The sequence below is a fragment of the Poecilia latipinna genome, unplaced genomic scaffold (assembly GCF_001443285.1).
Source record: "Poecilia latipinna isolate Pla-1442-1.1 unplaced genomic scaffold, P_latipinna-1.0 Scaffold2093, whole genome shotgun sequence".
NCBI classification, from domain to species: Eukaryota; Metazoa; Chordata; class Actinopteri; order Cyprinodontiformes; family Poeciliidae; genus Poecilia; species Poecilia latipinna.
This window is the reverse complement of record NW_015114709.1, coordinates 65,080-91,894: the sequence shown is the minus strand read 5'-3', so window position 1 is coordinate 91,894 and position 26,815 is coordinate 65,080. Positions and strand designations below refer to the sequence as shown.

Sequence of the window (26,815 nt, the reverse complement as noted above, 5' to 3'; positions counted from 1 at the left end):
AAAACACACTTTTCTGCTTTGCACGTCTGTATGTGGAAAATCTACAGGCCCGTTTTTGGACTATCGCATAAAAAATCAAAAAGAAAAGTTTATGATTGTAATATGACAAATACTTTAAAAAAAACTAGGCACAGGAATACTTTTGCAAGAAACTGTATACAATGTTTCAGGGTATAGATTAACTTTTTCGGGCTCAAAGGAAAAGGCATCGATTCCAGACCTTTTTTTTGTTTGTGATAACCCAAATGTCTTCTACACTGTGCAACGTCGGCTGCAGACATCTGGAAAAACATAAAACATGGTTTGATTTTAAATCTAGATTTTGACTGACTAACCAGGCCATCACAAAGGGCGGCTGGTATGACAATGCCGAGGCGGAATGGTGTCTTGGAGGTGGTGAAGGGGCAGCGAACATGAGGAACAAAAAGCTGCGCGGCCGTGACTCCGCGGTGACAGCACCGCTTGGCATGTTGAGGACAGCAGGGCAGACAGGCAAGGCTGCTTGCCTTTGATCTTTATTTGCTTCATGTCTGTTTTGCATTTATAGAGCTTTGCTGAACGCATGGCATTGGACACACGGAAAATGGCTCAGGACCGGTCCGCGTTTTAAAGAGCCGGGGTCTTTTTTCAAAGCTGACGGGATCCAGAGCGAAGACGAAAACTCCACGGTGAGTAGAGAGGAAGGTTCCCCAGTGGCACAGATTAGCCCTGATGAAAATCGCTCGCTCTCTCATAACACGCAGCTAATCATGTCGGTGGAAAGTTGTGAGTGTATGGGAGGGTTACTGTCAGCGGTTACGTCAGTCTCCCTTTAGATGGACCTTTAACATCAAACTGAGGACAGGTGGCTGCGGAACAACACACACAGCATACTTTTCGCTAACATGCAACACTTATGACCTCCCAAATTCACTTTGCGCCTTAGTGACACCAAACAACTGTGACATATTACACCTTAGGGGCAGACTGACTGCATATCATCACTATGTGGGCTGATCTCACAATCTGGCATAAGGCACCGACACTGACGCATTTCTACTTTCAAACGGTGAATTATGAATCTTTTCACAGTTCTGCTGCAAATACCTCTCAGACACCACAATGGCCACAATCCAGAGTCAGCAGCAGCTGGACAAAGTGTTGCTAGAAAGACTTCCCAGCCTGTAAAAAGGTTCAGAACGACGAGAAGAAAAGAGGAAAGCAAAAAGCACTGGAATATTACATTGATTTTAAAAAGAAAGCGAGCTGCTTCCTTACTGTTATTACATCACAAACACCTCAGCTACTTTGATGTTCGGCTCTTTTCTGGCATACTCTTTGGCTCTCAGAAGTAAAGAGCCCTGTTATATGTTAAATGCTAGATTTGTTTTCCCCAAATAAAGTGTCATTTACCCTGAACGATTCAGATTGGAGAAAAAAAATCAGATCTGAAAATTTTGGGGCTTTCTGGCTTAATGTTTTAAAGGCAGAGAGCCCAAAACTTTTGAATGAAACTACGGTAATACTTTGTTGAAGCATGTTTTTATTAACATGTATAATACTGTCTTCTTCAAGTACAGCAGATCTTTGTTCCAGATTAATCAGATTCACCAAAACTAATGGTGAAGAAAATAAAATGTAGAAATTACATCAAAAACTGTTCATCCAGCTAGTAGGTGCGCACTTATTCATGCCAGGTTATTGCACTTTTTTTTTTATTTACAATCCTTTTTACTGATTTGTTTTCCAGTTACATTGTAGGCCAATTGTCAGACCATGTTTTTTCATTGTGGTGAGCTCCACATTGACTGCTGTCCAAAAAGTAATCAACTTAGTTGCATCAGTTCTGAACTGATCTGCAGGACTTATCAATATTTAAAGCAGCTAATTATGTAGGGTTATTACGTCACATAGCAGCTACTCAAACTCCTTTTTTCTTTAAAATGCCACATTTCATCATATTTTAAAGCCAGAAAGCCCAAAAATCTTGAATGAAAACATAAATAAATCCCACTAAATATTTATATTGGGTTTTAAATCAAGCAAGTAACTTTAAAACACACTTTACGTACAGAAAAAAAAACAGCCTTTTGCCCCTATGACCCGACCCTGGATTAAGCGGGAAATGATTGATTGTTTGATGGACACAGTTGGAAAAACTCATTTCATATTGGGGTGTTAAAACACAGACAAAAGTGTAGCAAGGTAGATTTTATTCAGTTTCTCAGCACTGCAGAGTTTTGCACATATATGGTTTGCAAAGCTTATACAATTCAATATAATTTCTATATAGAAATCAACAGGAGTTTTTTTCATGTTACTAAGTAATAAAGTAAAATAAGCACATCAGCTAACCCCCATTGTCCCCAATGTAGTTGGGGAAAAAGGGTGATTGTTCAGACAGTCACCCTTTTCAAGTACAATTCAACAGCCCCATTTCATGGGCCTGACATAGACATTTGTTTTAGCTGGATTCTTCCAGCAGGAAAATACAGCCTCTTTGCCAGTGGGACTGCGGAAAAATAAAATGTGATTTATAAATGATAAGTAACAGTTGTCACTCTGGAAGTGCTCGGCTTCCTCCTTATAGATCAACTCTGTAACTACAGGGTAAGAGAAAGTCGCTCATTCTAGACATGCAGTATTTATGTATGCACATTTTATAAAGGAAGCAAAACATTCAATGCCTGAAATGATAGAAAATAAGCGTTATGCTACATTTTAAATAATGCTGGAGTCTTAACAGTACAGGTGGTTACATAACAAACTAATGTATTTTTTTTTATTATTGTTAAAAACCAAAGGCTCTAAATTATTGCAAGCAAAAATCTTGAGTAGCAGACAGTTCAAAAGGTGCACTTTTACATATTCCATACATTGTTGTTTGAAAACAAGCAAAAAATATCATGGATTTGAAATTTATAAAAAATGTGAAAATAGTCACATCTCTTCTGCAACACAATATAGCATCCACCCTGTTTCCCTAGATTATAGCTTTTGTACAAAATGCAGGGAGGTATTAATTAGCTGGGGGGAAACAAAAAGTATCAAAGAAAAGTAATGGTACATCAATGTAATGATGCATCAAGTTTATTCCAGGTGACACTGGAGAGCTTGGAGGGTAAACTGGCATAGAATGCATACTGGAGGTCGGCAACGGCAAAGGGAAGTCCTATAAGTGCACTAAGTAGTAGCTATCGCTCATCACTTCTTCCTGAACACCTGTTCAAACAATGAAAGCTTATTATCTCTGGCATCGCAAAGGTTATGGGAAGTTGGGGGTTGCTGTTCGTATGTGTGAGTGCCTGTATGTGCATTGTCTGAGTTCGTATAGGAGTATTGCTAAGGAAGCCCCGAAGAAGAGAGAGAGAGGAGGGAAAGCGGTTCAATCCACCACGCCCATCAGCCGACACACCCCTCCCTCGATGGCCAAAGACTGGCCAGGAACCGTTCCAGGAGGCAATCTGGATATGTGAGTCTGCAGGCAACAACAAATAAAAAACACTTTTAAAAACCCCAGTATATTTTAAGTACAAGTCAAAAAAAAACCCCATTAAAATACAGAGTGACTCACACCAGGCTTCATTTCTAATTTGGTTGAACGTAAAGGTGCCAAACTCCAGCCCACGCGAGTGACTTTAGATGCCTCCTTTCTCCAACACACCTGAACCAAATGAATGGCTCATTAGCAGCCCTCTGCAGAGCTGAATGACCTGCTGATGAGGGAATTCAGTCATTTGGTTCAGGTGAGGTGGAAGGGTGAAGCCTCTAAAACACACCACTGGGAAAACCTATTCCAGTGATTGTTTTTGAGCCAACTTTCTCTGGGAAACTCTTCAAATGGGTGAATAATCAGTAAATCACAACACAGAAAAAACAATGAGGCTCAAACCTGGAAACTTCAACTCAAACACTGGGAGATATAAACATCTAGTCCACTGGTTCTGCCTGTCACTGTTTGCCACAGAGAAGTATGTTACCAGTTTGCTCCAACCATGTAAATCCATGAGCTACAAGTAGGCAGTGTGTGTCCAAATAAAACTATGTGGCTGTCTTTAGCAGTGTTATGAGTAATTTAGCAGGTCATTGTCAGTTGTAAAAATTAAAAAATTAAATAAAAATTACATGTTAATTTTCCCAACAGTGAAGAGTTGTACTTAGCAACCTTATTTTACCAAGCTGGGCCAGAAAGAAACTGAGAAAATATATTACTAACAAAGACAATTATAACAAATAATCATCTCATTTGGATAGTACTTGAAATTTTAAAAAAATCACACAGGAAAGAGAAAGATAATCACCTCAAAATGTGCACATTACAGAGACACACCGGTAGATTTAAAAAGCTATAACTACTTCATTTAACTGGTTAATTTAAAGAATTTTGGACTGTTTATTAATGTCCAGAGAATACAAATTTGCATTTATTTTATTTGTTGGAAGCGTTTCAGTAACTTGCCATGTGTGATTAGATCCCCTGAAGATATTCAGTCAGCATCATCGTGTTTGTATTTTTTCAATTTGAACTGACCGAAAAGTTGTAAGAAAGTCGCAAACACAGCTGTGAAGGCATGAGTGATACTTCCATCTGGGGATCACAGGTCATCGACCCCCCCCTCCATGTGCCATTAATGGCTGTCATCCTCCTTCCTTTCTCTTGGCAGAAAGGCTAACGCTGATTCCTTTCCTCTTGGGGGAGAAGAAAATCCAACTGATGAGTCAGGCCACTGAGCTGGTCCCACATAACTCATCCAGATGCAAGATTCGACTGGTGCTGTTTGGTGTCGGCTCAGACTATTCCCCTGAGCAGCCCGAGGGCAACTGTCACTACAATGGGACAGCAGCCAGACAAGGTCAACCACACATGGCAATACTCTCAGGAGGCCATTATGCCTCGTACGCGCCTCTGAGTTCATCTTCTTCCCTTCATCTTGTGAAAATGAGGTTAAAGGAAGGTCTCATTTGAACTGTTCGAGTCCTCGAATGAGTCATGATCAACTTAAACTAAATGTTTTCCTTTTGATGTTTGTGACCAGTGCAAAACAGTTTTCACACCAAATACTCCACTGAAAATCCCCACAGGGCACAGTTAACTGGCTGCTTGAATTCATAAGGCTGACAGACAAAGACAGTTTAAACCTATAATATATTTACATCAATACATGTGAGGCTTGTGTCCTGTTAAAAGCAACAGGGTCAAGTAATGACGCTAGTCTGACGTAAACACCTCAAGATACAGAATCTGAAAATACGAGAAAAGAACGGGGATGTTAATTTTATAAGATAGAAAGGGCAGCATTACTGAGCAGCAACAATCTGGAGTTTATAGCCAAACAAGTGAGGAAAACTGTTTTATACAAACATCCATTGAGGATAAAGGGGAGGCTTTACACTTCATAAAAGGAGATTAACATGTATGTCAAGCAAATATAAAATGCTTCTCTAATGGCTTGTTTTGGCTAGTAATACCCCAAATACTGATATTTAGGGCTTTGTTCTTAGCTGGGGGGAAAAAAATGCAGGAAATGTTGAGTAAATGTTGCACATTATGCATTTATACAGGCAGCAGCGCTGCAACATGTCTGGGACAAGTCTGATTTTCATTTAAGCTCTGAAAACAGCTTCGAGCACAAAAATGCCTAAACAGACCAACTCGCTTGCTTTTACTTGCATTAAGGAGGGTATTTCAACACATATTAATATCACAAAACCTGCTTTAAAAAGCTCAGTCTGATACACTGCTAGCCTTTGGAAGCCAGCCTTGAAAATGGCACCACCGTATATAAAATGAGGGGTCACCTGGTACTGCAGAGTGCAAAGAAATTGGGAATACAACAAATGGATGTGCATGAAATGTTGATTTCATGGGAATCAAAAGCCCAAAATGACTTTAGGCCCAAATGACATGTTTGTATAGCATACTTGAGGGTGTTGTATCATATCTGTCATAAACAACACGCTCAAGCCCTATTTAAAAAGGAGAAAGTGTAAATATGCTAGAATATGGTTTTTAGGATTGTCAGTGGTGTCAATGTTAACATTTCCTTCACAAGCCACCACTGCTATTGACCAACAGAGAATTTCTGTTTAAGAAACATGCAAAACTTCTGTATAAAAAAAAATAGCTTCAAAAAAGAAGCAAAATGAAGTAGGAAAGAAAGAAGGCATGCAAACCTGTTTACAACTTGTTACTCGGTGACCAAAGTAACCACATGACAGGGCAGCAGCTGTGTCAAAATATAGCATGAACAGGACAGCTCATTGTTCAAATGTTTAAGAAAAACAACATTCTTTGTTGACATAAATGTGTTTAAGAGTTACAGAAGCCACACATTAACACCACAGTGTACACGAAAGGATAAATGTAGCTCTATGACCAAGCTCTTGTTTTTTTGTTGTGGTTTTCAGATTTTTTCCCTCTTAGAATAACTACAAAGACAATCATATGCTATTTTAACTTTTAACTCATTGAAAGATGAATTTTTTATTTTTTTTTAAAGATATAAAATAAATAATATCCAGAAAAGCGTGCATGCTTTTTTGATTTTCTCTGGCTTTACACAATTGAAGAAGAAAATCTTTATAGTGGTTAAGATGTAAAAGAGGAGAAAACAAAGCTCTGTGTGAGGTTTTACTGTTGTCATTCTTTGTCTTTATTCAACCGAGGTGATCAGAAAACAAAATTCAGTCTAAACCAATGGTTTGTAGATTTGCAAAACATCATTTGATTGAATTCAGGGTAAATTCAGGTGAATATTTGAATAAAACCAGATGCTCTTCCTCATGAAAACACTCGTTATGTCACAGTGAAAAGTGGAGAGACAAGAGAACGACTAAATGTTTAACAGATATCTGATAGAAATGGGAAAAAATATAACACGACCGTACAAGTGCCTGACAATCCATGCTAAATCAACATTCTTAGCTGAGATGTTGAGAAAATATGCACCAGATTGGCCTTGACCAGAAAATGTTTGGTCAGAAACCAAAACGTTCACTCTTTTGTCCTACCAGTAAACCCACCATATTAAGTGTTTAAAGACTACATAGTGTGAAGTCTGTTACTAAAAGAAGAGTCAAATTTAGCCTTTTTTAAAATTTTGTTAGTCATGGTAAAATATCTGGTCAATCACAACTGGCTAGTGGTATTTTTCAGGTCAGAACTGCTCCCTATATACAGTGTTGTTTTGTCTGGTTTTCTACAAACACTAAGCTATCTGAAGAAAAACAATTCAAAAGACACCAGAAACCCAGTGACCTCTTTACCAAATACTCACGCTGCTGTGCAAAAGCACCTTTCATGTTTTATCACATTTAATCAGAGAAAGATGAACTCTGGCTGGGCAGAAATGGTCAGCTAATAGGAATGGAAGGAATGTTTGAAGATTCACAGCCAAGGCAGTGAATATCTGAGCTCAGAAAACTGTGCATGAAAACATGGTGTGAGAAATACATGTTTTGCAAGAGTTTTGTTATTTTAAACTTCAATTTGTTTTAAACAAGGACTTAGCACAACACTGGCACCCTTTGTTCCAAACTACTTCTGCTTCTACTCTTCTCCAAGTTTGAAGATTCCCACAGATTTACCATCAAGGTCATGGCCATGCAGGTGGCACTTCGTGGGCCTCTATAGCAGACCACAGCAGCTGGGACTGCAGTCTGAACGCTTTAAAGTTCCTATCTCTTGCTATTTGAACTTCATCTGACGGGAGAGAGAAAACAGATGCTGTTCACCATGGTACCCCTTTAATGAACGTATGTAGGCACTGAGCAGAAAACATCTCTGGTCCCAGCTGGGGATCAGCGAGGGAAATCTTGTTTTGCACCCGATGAAGGAGCATGACGGACAGAAAAGCCAGCTGCTCTGGTGTGCAGATGGCATAACACAAGAGGCACAGCTCGAATCCCACAGTCGCCCTCCAGCAGAGGCAGTGTGAGGTTTGGTGGAGCAGCTGTGATCCTGGCTGCGCTCTCCAATATCAAAATCACCACTGGTCCCTGAAGAGGAAGTGGACACCCGGGCCCCAGGAGATTCAGAGATGGCTGACTCCTAAAGCTGCACTTTACGCAAGTAACTTTTTACTGCTGAATGTGAATAGCATAGTGAATAATTTCATTATAAATCATGAATTTATAATGAAATAAGCGTGCTTTATTTTTTTTAAAGTACCTTGTTTGATGTATTGTGATTCTGAAGAAGCCTGCTTGTTCACTCAGACAAATATATTAGGCATCATGCACATTTATAGAGATTTGCAGGAAATTACACTGATGGACGAGTTTCAGTAACCTTTAGGATACGTTCAAACCCTAAAGGCTGTGATCAGAGAAAGTCAAACCACGAGGAAGAGAACGGTACAGCTGAGGAAGGCGGGACAGCACACAGAAAGCAAACACTTAGAAATATGATCCAGACTGTGATACAGAGATCATGCAGAAGACTGTATCAGAAAGCCCTAATGCTCTTAGAAGCCATAAAATTTTGCTAAAATGTCTATAAGCAATAAAACTTTAAGTTTAATGGTAGTATTCTGTGAATGCATGTATCAGTTTTAAGGTACTGTTTTCTGTTAAACAGATTGTGGAGCTATGACTCCACTATCACATACTGAGAGTGACGTTGCCTCCTATAAATAACTAACCACCCTTCACTGAAAGCAGGCTAAAGAGACAAGCATGGTGGCTGTAGTTTTTAAAGTAAAATCTGAATAAATTAAAATCAGTATCAGAAATCTGCCACAAAATTTTTATTGGTGCATCCCTACTAGTAACAAAACACTTGGCTGAGGATGAAGGTTTTCCGAAGATATTACTAAATTGCAGCATAAAGTTCACATATAATGAAGGAAAGAATAAGAGCATGTCAGGAACATTAACAAACACAGCTTGCACTACAGAATAATTGAGGAGTTTGTTTGTTTTTATCTTTTACATTAACAAATTGTAACACAGGAGTCATTTGGCTTTTATAGTGTAATATTACTGACATAAAGCTATTTTTTAAATATTTTTTTCTAATCTGTAAAATTCTGATGTAGGACAAGTGTTATTAAATATATTACTCTATATACTAATATTAATATATTTTACATTATCAGGCAATTCAAAAGCTCACCTTTGCTTTGCTGTCCTGGGCAGACATGTAGCCAACACACATGCTCTCTGTGGTGTGACTCCACAGGAACTCCACTGTGGAGTGAACAATAAAAACATAAAACAGGGCTGAGCTTATCCAGAATAAATAACATAAGGCATCTTTTAGCATACAAAATGTACGTAATCTAAAAGCCCTACAACATATCACACAAAGACACAGAAGTTTAGAAGCAAATCTGTGATAATGGACCATTTTACCGTTCTAATGTGAAGAACGTGACATGCTGTTAATTCCTACGTCAACAGTTATGAAGTCAACCAATCAAGTTTATTTATAGAGCACATTTCAGCAACAAGGCAGTTCAAAGTGCTTTACATAATAAAAACACAAAAATAAACGGCCATAAAAGACACCACGCAGTCAACAATGGAGAAAACCAGTAAACATTACATTTTGCCAAGTGCCAAAGTAGTGAGAAATGGTCACAACTTTGGAAACATTTCAGCCTGATTTTGATCTTAAGATCTCAGCCCAGCAGAAGAGAGACGATTCTGTCTCAAAGCTGCAGGTAGAGAAACCGGATCCACGAACACAAACAGTCAAACTGAGCAGTTCTCAGAAGGAGCCACTTGTGCAAAGATTAGCAGTTGATTCCAAAGTGGGAGGTCTGAGTTTGAATCTGAGATGAAGGGGGTGAAACCAGAGCCTGACTGCACAAGTTAAACCTCAGACCACCAGCGAGGAAAGCCGCGGCATCTCCTCCCACTTTTACTCATTCAACCATGCGTTAATTTATATATATATATATATATATATATATATATATACAGTCAGAACTGGTGTTAGAGGAACGGATCTGTGCACAGAGATGCAAGTATTAATGCTTTACCCATTGCGGCTTCAATATTTGGAGATGGCTGTGCTTCCACACATCTGCAGCATCTCAAGACAATAACTCCACCCAGAACACGATCTTCACTGGCCAGAAACGGTGAGCCTAAAAACGGAAAGGGCCAGAATATTTATCTGTGACCACAGGGCATCTCTTTCAATCAAAATAATTTAGAAAGACATACACAAACAAAGAAACAAACAAAACAAAAAAAAAAGGATACAAGACAATAGCAGATTGATCTAATGCCTAAACTGTGCAGTGGGTATATAATTGATGTATAATAACACAAACAGTCTCGATGGCCAGCAGCCAGTTTGATTTCCTCAAATATTAAAACGTAAATATGCGTCACCACTTTTTGTTGCTTAGTTTAATTTCTATACTTGTTGACCAGAAGTAGGGTCCTGACTGCAACGTTGGGTATCAGTGATCTAATCAACTGAAAGTAAAGAGACTTACCAGTTTTACTGTGTTCTATTTTCACAGAAAACCCTTTATTCTGGAAAGGTTTTAAGATATCAGTAAGTTTCAGTGCATAAACGACTTTATGTGGCTGCTAGTAGTAAAAGTAGTAAAAAAGCTATTAACCAGACAAATCATAGACTGACATTGATACGTTAAGCGGCTCTCGTGTTCAGAAAGGACTCGCTTTTATTAAATCATAACTACCACAAAATGTAAATAAGCTTTAAACTTGAAAAGATTTCCTTGAACCATCAGTCCTAAATGTGCCCCTAGCATTGGGTTAAATCCAGGAGTATTGAACTTCAGAGGCATATTTTTTCTGCCTGACTTTTTGAAACAATTATTGAAACCTTGGTGTGGACTACACATACCCCAGTCCCTTTAATCAAATGAAAGGGATTTATTGAAAACCTTTCTTCCCCGTTGAGTTATTTGCTTTTTTTTTTTAAAGCCAAGTTAAACAACTGGAAATGATTATTCTCTTCTGATGCAATTATCCTCTTTAGCAGTCTGCTAAATAAAAATATTTCACTGCCTTCATGTGGGCAAAATGAAAGGGATAATGACAGGTAATATGCGCAATAATAACAACAAAATTAACAGGGAAAATAGTTATCCCACCTCACATTAAAAAACAAATAGGAAAAAAGAAGCACCTAATTTGTTGCATGATGAAACTGCAAATCTGAATGAGTTGTGCTGATCTTGGTGTGGTGCAAATAAATTCAAAAAAGCCTGGTGTGTAAAAGGAACAGACTACAAACAACTGCTGCATAACTTGACATGTCTTAAAACAGGAGCAAGAAAAGTAAAAAAAAGAAAAAAGAAAAAAAAAAAAAAACAGGGCCAAATGTTTTATTTGATGAAAATATTTTGTCTGCTCTTCAGTGCTCTTTTTGTGTCCTTCAAAAACGTTTGTCTCCTTCTTATGATGTTCCCTTGGCTCTAAAGTCTCAGTCTGGGCTGGGAAACAGAATGCTGGTATGTGTTTGTCACTTCTACTTGCTAAACAATGGCTCAGTAATTTTCGGTTTTGGTTGCAGGGCACACAAACACCCAGAATTTACCTTGTAAGAGTTGTCTTCAAAGTAACAGCAGTGTGTTTAAAAAAAAATGAGCAAAGCTCAAAAAGGGTTATTTCAACATATAAATGCACTGGGAGAACTGCCGACTCTGATTTGATCCAAGATCTGGAGACAACTTCACATTCTCCTTCTACAGGTGATACTCTTGCCTTTCAGTGTTGAACCTTTTTCTCCTAGACAAAGCTATTGACTGTGACCAACTACATGTGCTTTTGTTCATGCTAAGACCTATTAAATCGCATTAGATGTGATTATCTCCTAAAAGGAGCTCCTGGTGCCATTAACTCCTTACTTTTCTCTGAAATAGAAAGTACTCATGGGTCAGGGCTTCTGTTTGGTAACTAGTATCAATTGGAATGAATGCAATTACTGTGGGACCTGTCTGTATGGTTCTTTGACAGTCACAAAGAATAAACAGAAGAACTGATGTACTTTCCATGTTAGTGAAAAGTGAAAAGTTGATAGAGGCAGAGCCAGGGTGAACCGTCTTTCCGGACTGAATTCCTCCCTACCTTCAAAACTTTCCAAACTGTAGAGAGAGAGGAAAAAAAAGGCTAATTATGGCCCTAATAATTAGTGAAACAAGTTTGACATTTTTACTGCCTTAACATATAAAATCTGATGTATATGGCTTCAAAGACGTTTAGTCGATTTTAGCCCATCACGTAGCTTTGATTAAGTCGCACTGCCATAAAGATTTATGGAGCTGTGTTTAAACCTGATGTGAATTCAGACAGAAACATGAAATAACTTCAAACTGACCTCAGTGTTGGAAAACAAATACATCACAGAGCCAGACATAGATGGACTTTCAGAGGCCAGAACAAGGCTGAAACCACCACATGTATCCACTTGTGTTTTCTTTGTTTCCTCTGTTCTAGCACAGACTGGTCATTCACTGCACAGCAAACACACTTAACGAGGATCTCTAAAACTGGCCACCTCAGGGAACTCAGCAAAATTACACCTTCAAATAAGCACGCAACAAAACGTGCATGTCTTCTTAAATCTTCTGCGGCCATCGTCTGTGATGTGTGGGACATCAGTTTACTATTTAACAATAAAACGTTAAAAGTTGTCTCTTTTGATTCTTTTTTTAAACGTTTCTGGTGGCTCACTCATTCTTCACGGGGAGGAACATCTGCTTGTTTAATTCCCTCAATGCGTTTGTCAAAAACGCAGCATTGTCTTGCAGAAAATGTGTGTGCGTGTGTATGTATGTGTGTGTTTGGAAAATAGTGGTCATCAAGGCACAAGCGGGTGACTCACTGATGAACTTGTTTTGCATAGCCTCCAGCAGCGCTTGGTGGGCATCTTCAGACTGCATGGCAGTGGAGCATTCCCGAGCCAGCATGGTGCGAATCAGATGCTCTCCACACCCTGACAAAACACACACAGCGAAAACCAAACGTGGTTAACACTTTTTAGTTATCACAGATTTAGACTACAGTCTTCTTTAAAAAAAATTTTGAATATATATATACTGATGAGTCTCGTTTGTCAGATTAAAAATAGCTTTTGAAATTAAGCAAGTGTTAAGCATACTTTTCATTAAGTCCACATTTCCGTTTTTAAAAATAGTTTTTATACTGGTCTAATCTTATTAGCGGTTAGCAAAAAACCATCACGATGAAGAGAAATAAGGGTGCTAAAACATCAGTCTTTGTCTAATTACCCCATATAATGAGTTATACTTGGTGATGGAGTTACTAAAATAAGTATTTCAACAACATTCTAACATATGGAATAGGTATATGGCTTTTAGGTCAAATTAACTCTGAGGCTTTAAGGTTAGGTTTGAATTTTTCTTTATTCCAAGTGGAGCAATTAGAAATCAAACACAATTCTCCACATTCTTTATCTCAATATTGTAGCCTTTTTCAGACTTCTAATTTCTTGTATTTTTTTTATGTGCATAAAGGATTTATTTGGCTCTAGTGGCTTTTTTATTTGATCGTGAAGCTACAGGAAAGCAGGTCGTGAGAGACGGGGAAGACATGCGGCAAAGGTCAACAGGCTGGGACTCAAAACCACGCCGACAGAGGATTCAGGACTCTGTATATGGGTTGTGCGGTCTTCACCTGAACCGCAGGCGTGCTCTCTTGTAGTTTTCATAATTCGAAATATGAACCTCAAAATCTCTAGAATGGCAACTGGTTCTTAAGTTTGAAATCTTTCACAAATAATTAAACACAATAACTCTTTTAGCTGTGAAAAAGTATCCAAAGCTGCATTGGGATACCTTAAAACGTTTCTGAACATTGGCACCATTATTTAGATTTTTATTGTTTTAATCCAGAAAGCTGCAGTCTTGGTGCTTGGTTCATCATTTTCATTCCAATTGAAGGTTAAGTTCAGTTCAACTAGAATTCAATGTCGTCCAGTGACCAAACAGATAGTGAATGGGCTCTTTTAGGATTGAGAGCAGTTTACCATAAAGTCAGCTAACCTAACTCTAATATTGCCAAAAGGAGCAGTCCAGTCAAAATTATGCCAAAAGGTTGGCACAACAAAAAAATTCTAAAAATCAAACAAACAAACAAAAAAAACACTTTTTTGACATTTTCAAGTTGAAGACCTATTGTGATAAATTGTCATGTGGTGTCTGTACATTATCTAGCCATTAAAATCATCCCTGGTTAAAAATCTGAGCATTATGCAAAGTCACAGCATTTTTCTATTTGTTTTCCAGTTGGTCTAATTAGGGATGGGAGAGTCGGATTGCAACCTAAAGTCAATATCCAGAGCATCCAAAAGATTTTTCAATGGGATCATTGTCTGGAGTCTGTGGTACACTAGTCATGCACTTAAATACTGTCTCGTCTTCCCTTAACCACTTAAAAAAAAAGAAAGAAAAGCAAAACGAATCTTGGCATCGTCATCCTGGAATATGTCTCTGCCATCATCACACTGATGAAAGAAACAGGCTCTTCAACAGATCCTGGCAGTCAACCCAACAAAGTTTTAAGACACATAAAGTTGTTGAATACAAATATTTTCTACCATAGTCATCCCAGATTATGCTATTGTCCCCCAAAGCTTTCCAAAGTAGACATGATGAGTGAAGTATTTACTTCATTTTTACAATGGTACATCACTTGAGTAACAGAAAAACAAAACAGACCAAGCAGACCGCAAGCTAACGTATTACTGAAACTTTTAAATATTTCTTTATATTGTTGAAGAAGTAATATTTTTGCTTTTCTCGTATGCAAAAAATGTTTTTTCATTCAGCCAGCTGGTTTGCTGTTTGAACCAATATGTGAGGAATGGGCATTACTGAACCAGAAAAAAAATCCGGTCACTCTCGCACTTACTTTAATATCTAGCTGGAAATACTTTTAATTAAAGACTTAAGATGAAAGAACCGTTGTAGGGCTAAGCAGGAAATATATAAAGCATGTAGTGAGCTGCACAATCACTACTACATCTTTTTTTTTTTTTTTTTTTTTTTTTTTCAATTTAATGTTATTAACCAACAACAAGTGATGTGTTAAGAGAAAATTAAGACATTTTTGACTCCATCACTGAAAATCTGTGAAAAGTAAAGCATATGATTACAACAGAAAAATGAACAGGAATCTGAAAGTGAAAATAAAACCCATTTGACGACAGAGCGCTTGTGAAAACTCATATAAAGGCTGAGGAATAATACAGCCTCATTGTTTCTGTAAATACGAATTAAATCTCCCATAAACCTCCAGGTAACTACAACAGAACAAAATGCAGGTTAGTAACTATGCAGGCCAAGTGCCTGGAGGGATTTCCAGCTCTTGCTAAAGCAAAGGAGAGGGCTTCTCTCGCCATCGACTCTGCAGCTTACCAAAGAGCCTCGCAGAGGAAAGGAACCAGAGATTATCAATGTGGCACGAAGAACTGGATATAAAATTGAGACTTGCAACACAACAATAAATAAATAAATAAATGAGCTAGTAATTGCAGATGAAATCTGTTTCTATGCTGATGCCTCAGTGACCACAGCAAAGCCAAGACCAGATGAAGTAATAAAACTATGACCCAGATGAGCCACATATTACAAATCTGACTAAATCGGAAAAAGGGAAGAGGGGGAGTAGGAAGAGGTGGTGGTGGAGGAAGAATTGCGTGTGGCTCTTTGTGAAGTGAAAAAAAGGGGTGACATGAGGGGTAAGGTTCACGCTCCTTGTGTCAAATTAAAAAATATTGTTTTTCTGTTTCTTTTGATGGAAACGGCTTTCAAGTTAGGAAATGAAAAACAGGTGTTGAGCTGGAACCCACATTGTGCTTTTCAAACCCATAAGACTGGCTTTGTGTTGGTTACATCAAAGCAAAGAAGCCACAATATAGTAAGACAGGGTGAAGCGAAAATACACACAGGGAGGAGGCGCACGCACTTGATCTGCTGAGATAACAGACCAACCTTTACTAACAGCCTGCTCAGATGCAACAGGTACACGGCAATCAGCTGAAATGCATAGAAAACTACCACCTCTAACCTGCAGGTAGAGAGCATCTGTCATCCTGTTTGATCACTTAGAGAGCAATATACCAACCATATTTAAGAAAATGACCATGATCTGCCAGCAAGTTTGGAGAGATTCTTGTTTATTACTTTAAAACAACCAAATAATTGCAGTGGATCACACCATCAAGTCAGCTCTGTGCATAATTCAGGACGTATTAGAGGTTCAAGTACACAGAGCTCAAGCTGAAGCCTGTCTGATCAACTCAGCTCATCTGCACTGAGACGCATTAGGCTACAGATCCACATCAAAAGGCTTCTAATGTTCCCCAGAAGCTATGCTGGAGACATCTACACATCTTAAAAGAATACAGCCTTAATTTAAAACCAGACTGCATTGACTTGGTTTCTAAGACTAAAAGGAAAGCAGACTTTCAGCTGCTCAAAATGCAATAATCTACTCAAAAGAAGGAAGATTGTTCTCTGGATGGTGGATTTTTCTTGACTGGAGAGGACCTATTTACGTAAAAAGCTGTTACCTTAAGCCAAAGAAAGGCAGGGCTTAGTTTACAGAGATTCAATGCAACGTTTGCCCCATTTTGTCATTTTATCACCACAAATAAACCCTGCATTTTATTTAAATTTCGTCTGATAAACGAAACAAAATAGCACATATTTCTGAAGTGGAAGGTAAACTATGTGTAAGTAACAGTCCCCTTGAGTCAACACCTTGTAAAACCACTTTTCTCTGCAATTCCCTAAAACCTAGCAGGGTCTCTCTCTACCAGCTTTGCACATCTAAGGACAGAGTTGTTCAATATCACGAAATAGTTCAAGCGTAATCAGACCAGAGAGAGTGGCTGTGAACATCAGATTTTAGGTTTTTCCATCAATGATTAACAAGATTTATGTCTGGAAATTAACTAAGTCTTTCAAACACATCTGCCCGTTTCATTGTACCTCAAGCTAGAGTCACTGTCCCGTTGAAAGACTGAGTAGCATACTGAATGGTTTTGGTTGGATCTCTTGAAGGCTGTATTTGGTTTCATGCTTTACGAAAAAGACACACAGCTTTGTTTATTAGTTTGTTTACTCTGCTGTATCCAACAATGCAATGCACAGCTGGTCTGCTGTGTTTACATCTGCACAAATCAACCGCTCCAAGGGGAGAAAGTGCTACGCCTTCACCATGCTGAGTACAAGTTTCAGATTACGACCATTAATGATACCTACTTAATATATTTTGCACACATATGCAAATAGCCACATGTGAGAAATAGATAAAGACCTATATGTGGGTCATATTAAAATAAAATGACATGATTTTTCACATAAATAGAAATTTAAGTCCCAATAAAAATATCCCACATGAAGGTTAAGTCAAATATGATCATTTAAATGTAGACGACTATTCTTAGCGAGTTTCCCATTATTGTATTTGATTCGCACCAGTTCTCCTAGTATATCTACAGCAGGTATCCCATGTCAAATGTCACTAAAAATCCACACAGCTATGTAATGCACCTGGCATGCAGCTGGCTAACTATGGGTGGAGTATGTTGACTCAATCAGCTCAGGAAGTGACTGATGTGGATCTCTCAACAGGAAAATTTAGAGGTCATCGGAAAGCACTGTCTATTCATTCACATCATGGCCAAAACAAAAAAGATGGGCCAGTGGTAAACAACGGAGCCACTGCACTGTTGCATGTTTTAGCACAAACTCCTAAGGAAATGCAAAGTTGTGTGGAACAAGAGGTTATACCTGAGGTACTCACTGCTGTAGAGTAAGAGTTCATGTTACAGGCGTTTTCAGCCCAGCAGCCACATCCATAATGAGCAGCCTAGAATAAAAACAGGGAGAAATAAGACTGAAAATTAAGAAAGGGTTTGCTGAATTAGCTTTAATGGAAAACTATTACAAACTTAAATGTTACCTCCGGCATTAAAACAAGAAAGGAAAGCTGCAGTAATTATTTCAACCTAATTAGCGGACCCAAGACTCAGGGCTGAATATGAGCGTAAAGTTTGCTAATTAGTTTGAGGAAAAACAACTCTACTAACTTTATCTATTCAAGTTTCATGTTGTAGCCATTTTTCAGTTGTCCTACATTAAAGAAAAGCAAAAGCCAGGACTACTTTCAACTGGCTCAAAGTAAAACATTTACTGTACACACGTTTGCAATCATGTTAAACAAAGACATTTAGTGTGCTGGTAAGTTAATTTGTAGTAGGAACTCTCATTAATTTAGGCAATATCCATTAGGAACCAGAAGTTTATTTGGGTTATTACATCAGGCTGAGGCAGTGCCAGACTAACACAGCAAAGGGAGAAAAAAAGGTGAACAGAAAGCTGTAAGACTTCAGCGGTAATGTCATGATGTGCGGTGGTTGGAGGTGAGAAAGATGCCGGTGAACCCAGGTAGTCATGATGAAAATGATCATTTTAATAAAGAATCGGGAGCAAACTCATAAATACAAGTAGCACTGGAAACAGACAGAAGGACAATAGACGAGGACCGACAAGAGACAAAGACAACAGGTGGACTTAAATACAGGAGGGTAATCAGGAAACTTGACACAGCTGGGATCAATCAACAGGGAGGACAGGACAGAGACTCACAGGGAAACAGGACTAACACAGAAAATCTCAAAATAACTACACAGAAAAACACAGATCACAACAGGTAACAGCTGTTTGCTGAAATATCCAAGCTGCTGTGTTTCAGCTTTCCAAAGGCGCATTGATCAGTAAAATTTTGGTAACTGTGGAACATAAAAAATATACTAAATGTCTGCCAGGAGGAAATCTTGTTTGAGAATTAGAGATACAGCAACAAGCAATTAGTGGATCCTTGCATTATTTTATGCTGTGACCTCCCAGTCAGAAGCTAAACATAATCTTTTATGAGATTATGGAAATATAGGTTGATTGCTGTTACCCATAGATCTTGAAAGAAAATGAGAATAGGTTAAAATCTATATTGGCAGATCAGAGTTTTATGAAATTGGAGAAAGAAAATGGGTCACAAAGGTCTGATCGTTGCATCTCTGCTAGCCAAAAAAAAAAAAAAAAACACTAAAGGGGCAATAATAGTTTCCCAGTGAACCCAGCATAAACAAAAAACAGACCTGTTGGGATGTTCTCTAACATAAATGAAAGGCAGTTATCTGGCAACAGTCGACATCAAAGGCAGCATTTTAGAGAAGGCCATCATATCGAGTTAAATGGTCATACTGGAGGAAATGTTCTGCTTTGCTGCCCCAGAGGCCATGGATGTCATATTCAACTATGAATTATCCATTATACCAAAAGCAGCAATGAATCCAAATGTTTCAGTTGAAGCAGAAGATACTGGTTATGATCATCACCAAAAGATTACAAAAACTTAGGTACGGAGAGTCATGAAAGTCTAGATCTGTAAGAAAAGCCAACATCAAACTAGGGAAAAATATATTATATCTGTTTACTTAAATATATTTTGAAATGGACAAGTGGATTTTACTTATATAAAGAAAAAATAAAGTCGAATTAAGGGTTTTGGATTTCAATTTTGTGTGCTTACTGTTGATAACAGAAACAAGTGTATATATTAAAAAACAAGCCACTATGAGAATAAATGTATCATCACGATAGAAGAGGGTGATCCTACCTGGCCAACCCTTCCAGGATGTTTCATAGCTAGGCCTCCACTGGACACAGCTGCAGCCACGTTCCCCTCCGAGTCCACCACAACAGCTCCGACTGTGTCGAGGCACCCTGAGCCGTTTTCCTACATCACACCAGGAAAGAAAAACTATTCGCGTGGATGGAATAACATGAACACAGATGACAATAATTCCTTAAAAATTTGGGCAACAAAAAATAAATAACGAATCATTCAGAGCCCACAAAAGACAAAACTTTGAATATTTACAAAGTAGGCAAGGACAGCATGAATTTCTGAGTCCTCTTCCTCCCCTTTTGTCTTTAATAAAAATGTTATGCTCTAATTTAAATTGGCTCTTTCTTTCCCTGATTACGGTTTGTGTCGGAAGTGATTTGTTTGCGATCAGTCCATAGTGGATGATGAATTAAATTCTGGATGTGAAACGTGCAAATCGGCATCCTAACACGTGACCACAATTCCACGTTCACCAGAACCTAAATACCCTGACTAAACCTTGGAATAAAAAGGAAAGAAACGAGAAAAGAAAACAGTGCGAGGCTTTTTCTCTTCCATCATCTGCTCTCTTGAATCAGTCATCTCTCTGGGGTTGTAAGACCAAAACGAGGCCAGAGCCAGCAATTTCAAAATTAAAAACCATTGTGCAATACAGCATCCGTGCCTTTCACGGATGGCTGTAAATGATGGCTCCAAAACATGGGAAAATAAAAATTATGTCAATATGTTTTAGACTCCTTGGACATTTTTAACTATACACCATCAGTACACAGGTGTTTCTTGTGCCATGAATTAAAATGAGGAAAAGAGGAAAGATTTTATTGCTTGGCAACGAGTCAGGAAGGCATAAAAAGAACATTGTGCACAAAATTAAAAACAGGCAGCCCAGGCCATGTTTCTAATAAGTTGTTACATTAAACCTGGTAATTTCCTTTTAAATGTCAACTGCAAATTTAAAACCAAGAATAATTTCTTCACTGCATCAAATAGTCACATATTAATCTTCCAATAGGTCACGCGTTTGGGAAAGAAAAACAAACACTTCCTTTGGAATAACAGCCATCTGACAGAAAGATTCATCATTGAATCATTGGTCACTTGAACAAACAAGCAGCCCATAAAAGCTATTTGTTTTATTTTGCATTGAACATTTTGTGAGTGAACTATGATGTGGGTTTACTAAACCAAAATACGATTAAAAAGTAATTCCGATGAAGTTTGCATGCTACATGTTTATTTACGTTGCACAAGATTCACATGTGAACCAAGATAAACGTTCCCACCCTTTTCTATCGCCGCTTCTAGTGGCAGGGAGTTCATATGAGAATGAACGTTTTAAATGATACAGTAAATACTGACAGGCTACCAAACTTTACACCAGGTAGTGTAACATCCATAAAACAGAACTAAGTAACATGAAACAAAACAACAAGAACTGGAATAAAATGAAAGAATGGAGGCAGATATTATTTTCTGTCGTTTAAATCCTGTTAATTCCACAAGAGTAAAATTTGCGGTGTGCGAGAATTTATTGAAATGAACCATTTTACTTTACAATTGTTAAACTGTTCAATAAAGAGAACATCAGGGTACAGTGTTGCCTTTCTGCTCAGCTGTGTCTTCACTACAACAGACCAGAGCAGCGCTCACATCACTCACCACTCTACCCATTGATCTCTCGTTCCATTTTTTCCTAATTTCCCTTCAAATTACCAGTCACTAAAGTCAAATTATACACATTTGATTCTTTTTAGCGCAGCGATTTGAAATCTGTGGGCTTTTAACATGAAAGTTGTTTTTTTCTGCACTCCTTCCTGAAAGACCTGGCAACATACAAGTAAATTGCTAGATTTACACATCTTACAGTTGTGATGCTAAATGCAGCTTAAAGTCAAATGTAGTCATACTCCAGGCAGATTGGGATTTAAATTATTTTCACTCAACAAATAAGTTCATTTCTGGAGTGGAAATGAGACTTTGGGAGACAGTTTTAGAACTTGCTAGACTTTCATAGACATCCTCAAGCTTCTTCACCGCAAATAAACATTTCTCCTTGAGTTTCTTGATGACTGGATAAATGGTTGAGTTGTGTGGACACTCACTTCTAGTCAAATGTTCCCTTTTGTCTTTGATAAGAAAAAAAACTCACGTTTTCACTTGATTGTCGTCTTTTCTTTGCCTGGTTTTGTCCTGTGTCCATTTTCTCTGCTAGCTCCATCTTTCGCTTGTTCCTCTTGTATGCAGATAAACTGAACTCTGGATGTGACAAAATAATGTGGCCCCAATTGCATCCGTATAAAGTAGAGCAAGTCTTCTAATTTCGTTTAAGGCGTATTGGTTTATTCACTGTCAAATACAAATTCTCACATTTTTTAAAAATGTTTATAAATAATTCAACAATACTCACTTGTTGCCATTTTCTCTGAAGGGCAAGGAGGTATTCCATGTCCCACTGCCCAGTCATGTGCTCCTCGCCCCACCAAAAAGCTACAGAAAGACAGCAGAATTAACAAGAGGGAAACACTAACGTTCCGATCTTTGATCATGAGGCTTGATAGTCACCAGGGTGGTATTCTGCCTGCTGAGAGCTTCCCTTTCTGTGCTTCAGTCAAGAGGCAGCTTGCAACTAAGACAGGGTTTTTTATACCTGAGGAGAAGAAAAAAACAAATGAAGTCATTCATTTAAGCAGAGCATTACAGTGTAATGAATTCATTGAGATACATGCCTGCGTCATGTTGTGGAGATGTTTTTATTGAACAGAAATTAGAGAGTAGACCTAGTCAGAGTTGATGGGAAGATGGATGGGGCTAAATACAAGAGCAGACCTACAGAAACCCTGTTACTTCAGACTCGGGTGAAAACTCTTTTTCCACAAGGACAACAACCCTAAACATGCAGCCGAGGCTACAATTAAATAGTTCAGAACAGAATATCTGCATGTTTTTGAATGACCTAGTCAAAATCTAAAGGTAAATTCAATAGAGAATATCTTTCAGATTCTCTTCACCCATTCAGATTAAACTATTTTCGGAAGAATTGAAACTTGACCATAAAATCATTGTAAAAATGTAATAAAGTTTGTGCATGGAAAATAATAAAAAAGGGAAGATGTCTAGAGATGTGAATAGTCATGTAAGGAAGTAAAAGTCAGTAAGAGAACATGCATAAAAACAATGCAGTAAAGATGCTGCAAGTGTACAAGTGAGTTTAAATCTAAGGGAAATCAAGATGTGGAAATACAGATTTATGAACTGCAAAATAATAATGTTCTAGGTGTTTTCAAGATGGAAAAATTACTGTATAAATGCTGTTGTATGAACGGCTGCAGTTGTTGTGAGAGACTGGAGAGGATATTAAAACACATATAGATATGTTAAGAGTAGAAACTAACCACTGATGGCTCCGACTGCGCCAAAATGAAGCGACTTCCCGTCCATGATGCTTGCATCACATTCAATTTCCCCAGATAGATTAAGGTTGGAGCCCATGCCAGCATTTGTAAAAGGAGAGTCCTGACAGCAATTAAACCAAGGGGGAAGTAAACAAAAAACAATATCTAGAGCAGAAAAATCATTTAAAGAAAGGAATGTCACTAACTATTTAAGATAATACCCCAACAGAGTTTGCTCATTTATAATCTGCTTCTAAAAATGAAATTGTCAAAATATCCTTTTTGTCAGCTAGCATGCAAGATAATATCTTTTGTTAAGGTATTTTCTAGTGTTTATTGTGATAAAAGCAATGATTAAGAAAAAAAAGTATCTACAATATCCTTGCAGTCGTTTTAAATAACTATATGTCACTTACTGCATGTCAAAGTCATACAAACCAGCTCGTTTACATTATGAAATGATTTTTATTCAACCAACCTCTAGTTCAACCAGGGCAGCAGTCACAGCTTCCACTGCAAGTGCACCTGCTCTCAATTGGTCTACAGCCTGGAAAAAATAATGACTGAATTAAAACAATGAACAAATCACGGTGAATAGGTGCTATGCATTCTATTATTCTATAACTGTAGGTTAAACACAATGCATCTAATTCAGAGAAACATAAACGTACCCTGTGTCTAAAGCACCCCATTCTGAAGCAGCACACAAATGTTAAACAGTGCTAAAGAAAACGATCCACAAAGAAAGCTTTTTAGGAATATTATAAACTACTCATTTACAGTTGCGAAAATACATCGTCTACGTCACAAAATAAAACTGTGAAACTTGGCTCCTTGTCTGTATTGTGAATAGATGGTATGTAAATCAGTCTAAACAGAAGTGGATTCTTGAAAACTATCTTGAAGTGACAGAGAATGACAACTCTCTTGTGAGACCACCACAACCGTCTCAACAGAACAGCCAACACAAATGTTGGAATTGTGCTGAAAATATGTTGCATTTGTGGTTGAGTTTGAAGAAATATATTTAGTAACATCAAACACATAAAGAAGGATTTATTACTTCGGAATCACTGACAACTGATTTCTTCATTCACAAAGGCTGCCTTTAGACTTGTAAAGCTCTTTACATCCTGGAGCGTAGCTTAATAATTGCGCATTTGGAAAAAACATTCTTCTGTTTGAAAATAATAACTGCGTTGCTACAGTTTTAATATCAACTGAATATGTCTACGATATGCAACAGATATAGTATTCTACACATTGTATTTGTTAACGTTGCCTTTCAATAAGAATTCTACTATATTCTCTGCCATTTCACCAATCTCCTGACAGATTATTTTTGTTCCAAGTGAGTCTTTATCCAGTGTAGGAACATAAGACTTACAAAGTAAACTTACCCGCTGGCAGGCTCTTTTACACACATGCTTATATTCCTTTGCCTTAGATTCAGAGTGGTAACCTGCTCCTGAAAGCAAGTGATAAAAAATTACTCAACTACCTGTGATATACTTGGGATGTTGTATTGCATAAAAGAAAAATCTAAATTTATCAATTTGCAAATATCCTAAACCCAATGCTATTTGTTGATTAAAAAAAAACTATTTTTTTGTTGTATTTCTTTGCATATTTAAATTGAGTTCATCTAATAGGAGAGAAAATAGCAAGATTAGAAACATTGTGAAGTGCATCATATATATATGTGGCCAACTCCTAACAACTTTAAAACAGGAGAAAACATATGAAGAAATGAATGGTGTGTCAGGATACTTGCAGAATTTTATGTTTATTTGGAGGGTGATTGCCTGGTAAATAAAGGCTTCACGAGGAAAGGATTTCTGTGACATAATTCATTAAGCAAGAGGTTTTATAAGTATAGGATTACAAGAAGGTTTAACTAACTGTAGTAGTCTAAACCAGTAGATATTCTATAATCTCTAAATAGTCTTTTTTCCCCCTCTTGTCTCATTTTAGCTTTATGTTTTTTTTTCCCTTCGTCTAATTGGTTGTGTGAATGTGTGATGGCTGAAACTACTTGTTGCAAATGAAATGCCTTTTGGGAACTTAATTAAGTAAAGTGGAGGTGTGGTTTAAAAACACATATTTTAGTGTTTTCCAGACTAACCTGCATGCACAAGGACAAATCCACCAGCACATTTTGCCTTTTGACTCCTGCATGCTTCCTGATTGTACCAGGAGTTGGTCATCACAGAAGAAGGCTGCTGTTCTTCAGTACAATTAATTAAACTTTCCATACCCTCAGCATAACTTCACAAGCTTATCGTTGCCTGTCACGCAGCCTTAACAAAATCATTTTCATAGCGTACCTGCGAGAGGACCAGAAATGTACACATTAACATCGAAATTTAAAAGTGGAATTATTTGACTGGTTAAATAACAATAATAACTTCTTGCAAAGCAATGTATACAGCACTGTATCAGTGAAGCCACAAAGCAACAAGCAGGTATTTATAATTCTACTTAGAATAAATCATTGTAATAAACAATCACTAGTCTTTTAACAACCAAAAGCAGTTTTAAATCTGCATTTGATGAGTCGCGTGCAATTTATTGTCATGATTTGTATGGATAATATCTGAAAAACATTATTTTTTACGTATAAATGTACATTATTCGTATGTTTTTGAGCAACGAACAATATTTTCCAGACATACGCAATTTGCCTTATCATACTGCCATTCGTTTTTGTGTGTTATGTGTCTGTTATACGGATAAAAATACACAATGAACAAATAAGTTATTAAAACTTTAACAAGTTGTTTTCTTTAGCGTGTTAACCAAAAGCTTGCTAACACAAGAAATTGTTCCGACTTACAGTTCTCCCTCCTCTCATATCAGCGACAGAACTGGCTCTTAACCTTCAAATTACCGGACAAGGGTATAAAACACCTGAACAGTAACTGTCCTCATACTTTTAATCATAATAAACTTTGTTTTTACTCTTTCGTGCCCCAGAACAGCCCATGGCTAGTTAGCTGAAGCACACGAAAGCACTTCCGGGTTCAGACTCTCGTTGCTAAGGAAGTGCGGTCTCCAAATATTGGCTCACGTGGACGAAAGGGCGCAAAACACCCAGAATTCATGGAGACGGATGAACGTTAGACCTTAGACATGTACGTGCGAAACTGTACGCAATACAAAAAATAAAAAAATAAAAAGATAAATCACACATTCGGTATATTACAAAACGATATCAACATAATGAAACATAAAAATTCACGCTTGTTTCAGACAAAATCAATCTATTAAAAAAAAAAAAAAGAAAACACACTGGCAAGCATGCATCAATCTTCAAAACTATCAGAAAACACAATATTTCCAATGTTGGTAGAAGTTTGACATATTAAGCATCATGACATTAAAAAAGAAGCCATATTCATAGTTTGCATGAATACTGAAACACTGAAATATTGGATGTTAGTAGATTAAACTGTTAGAACGTTCATGAATAACAAATGCCTACTGTCGTTTAATATACCTCGTTTTTTGAGAGTTAATGGATTTAAGTGTCTTCATTTGTTTGTTGTTTAATTTTTCTTTTAATCATGTAAATCACTTTGAACTGCCATCTTACTAAAAATGTGCTATACAGGTAAAATTGTCTTGCCTTATAGTATAGAAAATTGTCACCTACTCACAATTTTGCACTGCAAAATATACTTCATAATACAATATGTGTTTTTTTCCAGTCAAGAATGGATCAGCATGAAGCAGTTATGTCACTTGTGGGTTTGGGCTGGGAAGCACATAATTTGCAAGCATAAGTTGAGGAGCAT

At 37.6% G+C, this 26,815-nt stretch overlaps 1 protein-coding gene and 1 long non-coding RNA gene across 2 annotated transcripts; one reads left to right on the top strand and one right to left on the bottom strand.

The window, feature by feature from the left end:
* Positions 1-2,175: 2,175 nt before the first annotated feature.
* On the bottom strand, positions 2,176-26,059 carry LOC106936190 (threonine aspartase 1-like). The gene is made up of 14 exons (XM_015017035.1): positions 25,855-26,059; positions 25,144-25,345; positions 24,419-24,486; positions 23,497-23,565; positions 23,019-23,139; positions 22,189-22,273; positions 22,034-22,113; positions 21,776-21,882; positions 19,615-19,734; positions 17,727-17,805; positions 12,791-12,901; positions 9,966-10,073; positions 9,095-9,168; positions 2,176-3,457 (listed from the first exon to the last, which is right to left on the bottom strand). The coding sequence occupies exons 2-14, from the start codon at positions 25,271-25,273 to the stop codon at positions 3,365-3,367; spliced, it is 1,245 nt and encodes a 414-aa protein (XP_014872521.1). The 5' UTR covers positions 25,274-25,345; positions 25,855-26,059; the 3' UTR covers positions 2,176-3,364.
* Positions 17,815-19,038, top strand: LOC106936191 (uncharacterized). Its single transcript, XR_001422073.1, has 2 exons — positions 17,815-18,330; positions 18,649-19,038. It is a non-coding gene; the product is annotated as an uncharacterized LOC106936191 (long non-coding RNA).
* Positions 26,060-26,815: the final 756 nt, after the last annotated feature.